Below are 7,518 nucleotides of genomic sequence, written 5' to 3'. Positions count from 1 at the left end.
AGAGAAGGGTTTCTTATCAACATGCTAAGAAAATAAATCCAGGAGAAGCTCTGCCTTCAGTGCTCCACAACCTTCAGAGTAATTTTCTCGCAAAGTTTAGCAGGAGTAATACATATAATACAATAGTTACAAGGAGAAGACAGGGAACGATGACACTGCCAGCACTTGGGAAGCTCCCAGAGGGACAGAGAGCTTACACAGTCTCTTGGCAACCCATCGTCCCACAGGTAGTGTTGTCTGGTTTTGATACCTGGATCTCTCTTTAGAAGGGCTTGAAGTATGAGTCACTTCAGTTGGCATCCTTGGCAAGGGGAGGAGAGGAAGACTAGAGGGATTCTTCTATTTAATACAGGCTGTTGCAGATACCAATAAAAAACCCCAAACATCTCCGCAGAAGAGTTTGACAACCCTTGCTTACCACCACTATGAAAACAACCCACATCTTCTTTCCCCAGAAACTTCCATCCCTCCCTGCTGGTTTTCAAGAAGGATCCCAGAGCCAAGATTACCTGGCTCTAAGAAAAAACAAAAACTCTACGAGCGCCAATCGGAAGAGATAAAGAGCAGCCTGCCTTGCACTTCACCTCTCCTCACAGTGCTTTAAAAACGCTGAAGCGATTTACACACACAAAGGCATTACAAGAGCCACTGGTGGGTAAAGCCCTTTCTTTCCTCCAAGCATTTAGGGGCCCCGGTGTTCATCTTGTTACTAAAGGTCTGCGGAGGTCTGGGATGTGAAAAGCTTTCTTTACCCTTAGTAATGCAGGAACTTGCTGGCTCTGAACTTTACTTGGACTCTACTGGGTCAAGTTTCTATTTACACGGTGTCTGTATCTAAGGGCTCTGCTTTCTTTAAACGACAGCAAAAAGACAACCCCTCCTTCCATCCCCCCCCAACACACCTTGCTTATAGCTTTTTATTTCTCTTCCCTTGCCCCCATATTAAATGATGACACTTGAGAGTGTGGATTTAGGGCACGTACCCCTTTTACTTTAAACACAGCTCGGGTCCCAGCAGGAAACTGTTGGGAAATCTCTGCCTCCGTAAGGCAAGATTGTTCTTTTTCACCCATTCTTTCTTAGCCTAATTTTACATGCACCGTATAAAAACCCTATAGTTGCTCGATTTTTTTTTTTAAATCGTTTTTACTTTTTTTTTTCTTTTTCTTTTTTTTTTTTTCTTTTTAAAACACTTTGAGGATCAGACTTTGAGCACTCAGAGCGCTCTCAGAAGACACCCAGCCTGTTGCATACAGGATGCCTTGCTTTGCTAACGCAAACTCCTGTACACTCGGGGTGGTAGATAGAAGTGTGCAGAAAGAACAGCCAGTACCGGTTGGGTACTGCATTCTTGGGGCTGGACGAGATCCACCAGGAAGTCTGTCTCGCTGTCACTGTGCCTTTCTGATCTCCTTAGGATAAGTGGTACATGCTATATCCGACAGGAGTAGCATAGAGTCCAACAGGTGGGATAGGAAGCACAGGTCTGTGAAAAGGGTAGGATGTTCCGTACAGTGAGGCGGCCTGGATGGGGGAGTTGATGGGGAAAGGGAGGCTGAACCCCGACGGCAACATGGGCTTGGCTGCCATTTTCAACTTCTCCAGCTCAGCCTCCTGCAGCCTCTTGGCCTTGGCGCGGCGATTCTGGAACCAGATTTTGACTTGTGTCTCTGTGAGGTTGAGGGAGCTGGAGAATTCGGCTCGCTCGGCGATGGACAGGTACTGCTTCTGGCGGAACTTGCGCTCCAGGGCCAGCAGCTGGGAAGTGGTGAATGGGGTGCGGGGCTTCCGATTCGTCTTGTGCTTCCTCAGGGTACAGGCTGTAGGGCTCAGGTGTCCTGCAAGGAAGGGAAAGGCCGGTTATCACAAAGCAGGGAGACCCGGGTGTTCTGCAGAGACATGTGGCGCTTGAGATGGCTCAGGGAGAACCTGTGCCAGAGGATGTCCCATCAGGTGACACCCACAAAACAGGGGATTTTTCACAAATGTCACTGCAAATCTCCTGCTGGACAAACTTATGTTGCAGTACTTCAGCAGAGGTCCTGAAATTTTGAATCCTTATTTCTAAGGAGTTAGCTTGTAGGCAAACAGAGCACAAAGGATTTAAGAGATACGCAGCAGATCACTTTAGGATCATAAGGGTCTATGCGAAATAGCTGTCTTAACAGCAGCATAACTGCAGGAGTAACCCCAACACAGCACAGGACAAATGTGTAGGCAAAAGCAGGAGATTCACAAAGGCACCGTGGTGTGAGAGAGACCCATGCCAGGACTTCGCCAGCAGCAACACATCAGCCCTGCCGGAGCTCATGCTGACAGCTGAAGAACAGTGTATGATAATTGCTGTGTTTCGGATAACTGAGCATTTTTATTCCCATTTCTTCTCCCTTCGAAATCAAGAGCAGATTTCCCTTCTTATTTCCTCAAGCTGTGTTTTCTGTTTTCTTCGGAAAATACTATACAAGAATAAAATGTCACACTTCTCATTCAGTGCTTGTTCTTGTGACATTGGTCATGTTTACCTCAAACAACTGCAGCATCTGTAGCCAATACAAATCAGGGAATCTGGTACATTTTGTGCTTTCCTTGTAACCCAGCACTTGTTCCCAAGTTGGCGCATAGCTGAGCTGTCTTTCAATTCATTTTACATTTCACTTACAATTCTAAAAAACGAGGAAGGCGTGCAACCCTGGCATGAAGAGCTTTGCAATTTGACTGGGTTCCAAATCACTCTCAGGACCCACAAGAAACCACCAACTTCACAGTTTAATACAGAAAAACGATGCGCTGTTGGCTCCTAAGCAGCAGCTAAATTTTGTATGCTCTGTAGTGCCCGGTTCATGCACTTGCCAGCGCTTTCACTGCGTATTTTCTGAACCCTTTTCATTTTCCTTTTTCACTTCAGCATCAGACCACGATACTGTTGCAGCGCGTAACTTGCAAGCAAAAAAATCTCACGAGGAAAGAACGGGGAGAGAGAAAACAGGTTAAAAAATAAAGGCGAAATGGATCTTCCTACTCATCTCCCAGATGCTGAACACTGAAAATAAATCCCTCTTGGAAAACAAGTTGTCAAACGCCGCCTTACGATCACGCTGGATCGTTTTAATAATGAAGCTGGTAACCTTGACATTCGGTGCTCTGCTAAAACTTGTTTAATTCACTACCGGTTACCCCTCTGTTCCACTCTCCCTTTTTAAATCGAGACCGATTCCCTTTATGGAAGACATTTACAGACACCGCTGCCGAAGGGAGCGTCCATAGGATTGAGGTTTACAGGGACGGCCGCTGCCGCAGCGCCTTCCTCGGCTGTCAGCTTACCCGTCCTGTCCCGACTGGGGCTGCGCTCGGGAAAGTGCTGTAAGGCGCTTTTAAACTAAATCCCAGAGAAATATTTCTCTCGGAATACACCCAAACGCTCACAGCTTTTTCTCCTACCGCCCCACAGATGACTGCCAAACTCCGATAAGAAGCCCGGAGGTCGCCTCGGCGGAGCCTGCAATGGTGATTACCCCGCGCCCGTCCTACAGCGCTGGCTGCAGTCACTTGTTTCGCTTTGTACGTATTTATTTATTTATTTATTCCCCCGTTTATCATCCGTTTTCTGGCCAAATGCGGACAAAACCCATCACCTGCTCCTCTCTACGTGCTGCTTACAATCTAACATTCACAGCTCTTCCCCTCGCAGCGTTAATAATCCCGACGTCAAAGCGCTCCGCGGACAGACGGGCTGGGAGCACCGCTCGTGTCTCGCACTGTCCCGTCGGCTCCGACGGGGCCGAGAGCCGGGGCGGGCAATGAGGAGGAGGACCGAGGCTGAAGGACATTCCCGAGCTGCGGCTCCCATCCCCGGTCGTTGTTGCCCCAAATTCCCCCTGAAATCAGCGGACTTCAACAACCTACACACTGAAGTTCTTTGTGAGGGTATTTTCCAGATGCCGAGAACTACCGATTTTAATACAGAAAGGGGTGGAATTTCGAAGTTTAAAACAACAACAACAAACAGTAACTGGGAGATGAGGCCTTGCCTTGTTAGAAGAGGGGGGTTGAGCTGCAGCACCCGCATCTTTTCTCGGGTTTCCAGAGGACTTGAGAGTAGGTGAAAATTGCAACCTACGCTACACAGCACTGACAGGAGCGGCCTGTTTTCCTCCCATCTCTCTCAGCAGGTTAGAAATCAAATTAATTCGGGTAATGGCAAAGCAAACGAAGTGGCCAAAAGCCAAATCAAAGAGACTCTCCTCAAAATATAGGAGTTGTAATAGCACTAAACTTCCTTGGTGATGGTTTATGGTAACAAGTTCTCTGTGACTGTCCAGTTGTTCTGTTTGGTAAAATCATTCACTTCAAGAAAGAGGATTTGGTTTACATGGTGTGAGTCGGTACAGACCGACCTGCTAATACAGCTGTCTACCCACAAAGGCTCTTGGCAATAGGAAAGCAGAGTCCAGCATTGCCAGGGTACGTTTTTCACCTTTTCGTGATGGTAGTTTTGGCGAGATTATTGCTATTAGTTTTTAAAGCAATTAAAATTTAAGGGGAAAAAAAGGTCGACGGAGGGGATCTCACCGAAATAACTCAGCACAGGAACGCAGGTCGGACGGCAAAGAGGTTTAAAAAGCGACCTGTCAGCTTGGGACTGGGAGTGACAGAGGCAAAGGGAAGAGCTCGGATTGGGGGGGGGGAAACGAGGTCAGGTCCGGCTCGGGACTTTGACAGCCAGCGTGTAGAGTGGGAGAGGGAAGAACACCGGTGGGACAGAGCGTGTAGACAGTGCGAGAGGTTGGAAAGAAAGAGGAGATCGCTTTGTGAGGAGGAGAAATTCCACCTCTCGGTGTAACGGGGGTAACATAAAGGTATGAACTGTCAGCTGGGGAGCTGTACGTAGGGAAAGGGAGCTCCTGAATATTGTACGGCACAAAAACATTAGATATTTATAAACACGGGTAAAGTTATCAACACGCAACTTCTATGTAAACACACAGGCGACATACAAAAACCAAACACGCATAACTGCGTGAACACACGCATATATATATATATGTATATGTATAAATGCAGCTATCCAACTTGCCCTGAGCATCCCGTGCCGGGAGCAGCGCAGCTCAGCCCGGGGCTCGCAGTGTCACCCGCTGTCGGAGCTGTGCCGCCTCCCGGCTCTCCCCGGCCCCGCTCTGCCCTCCGCCTCCCCGCCGCACCCCGGCCACTCACTTGGCGGAGGGGAATATCTCCCGGCCTCTTGGATCCAGGACGTGCCGTCCTCCGAATTCTCCGATTTGACCGAAGCGGTGTCGAAGGTTTTTGTAAGAGCCCCGGGGGGGCTGTGCGCGTCCCGGGAGCCGTGGCCCGGCAGCAGCATGTTCCTGGAGGTGCCCACTGTCGCCCCGTCGGCGCTGCTCCCCGCCGCGGCCAGCGGCAGCTCTTTAGGGGGTTTCTTGTCGGACATGAGGGCTTCCACGCTGAACGGCAAGCTGGACACCTTGACTTTGTGGTGCTCCTCGGCTCCGGCCGCCGGGCCCTCCTCGTCGGAGGAAAAAACCTCCTTCGCTTTGGAAGGAGAAGCCATCGCGAGTGCGGAGCGTGGCTGGAGCGGGGCCGCCCGGGGAGCTGCGCTGCGCCTCTGCCCGGCCCTACTCGGGGACTGCGCGAGTGAGGCGCTGCGGAGCCGCCCCCCTCTTTTCCCCCCTCTGGGGGCTCCCCGGCTCTTTCCTCCTTTGGGAAGTGGAGTAAACGCCCCACGGGCCAATCAGAGCCTTCTCTGGTGCCTGACGTCGAGGGGTGACTCACACCATTGGCTCGGAAGCAGGAGGGAGGGCACAGACTTTTTTTTCCCCCCCTCTCTTTCTTTCTTTCTTTCTTTCTTCGTATTTTTTTTCTTCTCTTTTTCTTTTATTTTCCTTTCTTTTCTTTTCTTTTTCTTTCTTTTTTTTTTTCCCCGAGGCTTATTTTGTTTGGGGTGTTCCCCCTCCCCCCCTTCCCCTCCGAAATGAATTACGAGTTAATGACACGGGCAGCGAGCGGAGCCGTGCCATTAAGGAGCCGTCCAGGGCTATAATCATACCGAAACAAGAAAAGAGCCGCCGGGGTAATTAAGGCTGATGATTAGGCGAAGAGGAAACTTTAGAAGATCGCGGCACTGCCTCCTCTCGCCGCCGGCCCGGCCCCTCCCGGCCCCCTCGGTCCCCCGGCCGCGCCCCCACCGCCCCGTCGGGTCTCGCCGCCCTCCCGGAACGGGGGACTTCTCCGGGGTCACACTAAGGGGGTAGGGGGAGGTTGCGGAGGGGTGCTGAACCCTCACTCAGTGCATCATCCCCGCGGAGAAACACCAGAGCCCATTCGGCTCATTATTCATCCGAAAAGGGGTTTCGGTTGAGTTTTTTCGGCAGTGGGACCCGAGTTGAGCAGAAAACACTCAGCAGAGGTTAGATCAGTAATTATTATTTTTCCAGCGTCAATTACACACGTGATGAATAGATGAACTTTAATAAATTAGGGGCACGCAGTCCTTAATTAAGAGGTATATCAAACTAGCACTATGAAAGCGTTTCTCTCACTTTTTGACTTCCTACCAGCGGTATGACTAAAGAGCATCCTTTTAAAAGCGTTTCTAATTACCGCGCGGATAAAAGCAAATGCATATTATTCTTTTCATAATTATTTTAATCTCACACCGGGCGTTATTTCATCCTGTGCCTGCAACTTTCTCTGTTGTTCCTTTTTTATCATTATGTTTCTTTTAAACGTCCAGGAAACGCAGTTTGGGAGCTGCTTTTGTGGTAGTTACAAATGAAGCTCTAAAAAAATACCCAACCCAACAACACCAAAACAAAACAAAAGTATAACAAATTGTGCTGGGGAGGTGGCGATGCCTCTGCCCATGTCCACTCCGCTCTCTGTGCCTCGACTCCAGGGCAGATTCGGACAGGGCTACGGATTCGGTCCTGATCGGCTGCAGATCTGCTCTCCCTGAGCAGTTTTGGTTTATGTCCTGTATGAAACGACCAGGATTTCACCAGTGAACCTGGTTCTCGCTTGGGATTCCCGATATTTCTGCCGATGCGGGGCGTCCCCAGCTCCACTAACACAAATCACGGCGTCCTGCTCCTTCCGTAGGGCGTTTATGACTTTTCCCGGAGGGCCGTTAGGGAGCTGATTTTTGGGAGGAGAATTGGGCCAGTTGGGATTTTCTTCCCCTCACTCTCCTCCACCCAGGTCAGGCCGGGGAGCACCCCGAAGGAGGGTATGTAGTCAGTGTGCTGTGCTGGGCCCAGGGGTCCTCTCGACCCCTCGCAGCTCCCTTCATCCAGCCCTCACAGCACCTCTCCAGGTGCCACGTACGACAAACTGGGACAGGGTCAGGCGGTTGCAGCGTGGGAAGGAGTGTGGGGGATGTGTACGAGGAGCCGTGTTACAAAACCCCACTCTTCAGTGAGACTAATAGTAGGGTTTGTACACTATCTATCTATCGCTAGCAGTGTTACTGCAAACCTCGATGGGACAAGGATTAAATCCAGGGGT

The 7,518-nt window shown here is 50.2% G+C and overlaps 1 protein-coding gene across 1 annotated transcript; it reads right to left on the bottom strand.

The window, feature by feature from the left end:
• Positions 1-483: 483 nt before the first annotated feature.
• On the bottom strand, positions 484-5,807 carry MSX2 (msh homeobox 2). The gene is made up of 2 exons (XM_015876418.2): positions 5,212-5,807; positions 484-1,838 (listed from the first exon to the last, which is right to left on the bottom strand). The coding sequence occupies exons 1-2, from the start codon at positions 5,564-5,566 to the stop codon at positions 1,414-1,416; spliced, it is 780 nt and encodes a 259-aa protein (XP_015731904.1). The 5' UTR covers positions 5,567-5,807; the 3' UTR covers positions 484-1,413.
• Between the last annotated feature and the right edge of the window lie 1,711 nt (positions 5,808-7,518).

Source organism: Coturnix japonica, chromosome 13 (genome assembly GCF_001577835.2).
Source record: "Coturnix japonica isolate 7356 chromosome 13, Coturnix japonica 2.1, whole genome shotgun sequence".
NCBI lineage: Eukaryota > Metazoa > Chordata > Aves > Galliformes > Phasianidae > Coturnix > Coturnix japonica.
The sequence above is the reverse complement of the archived record's forward strand: the minus strand, read 5'-3'. Positions and strand labels throughout refer to the sequence as shown.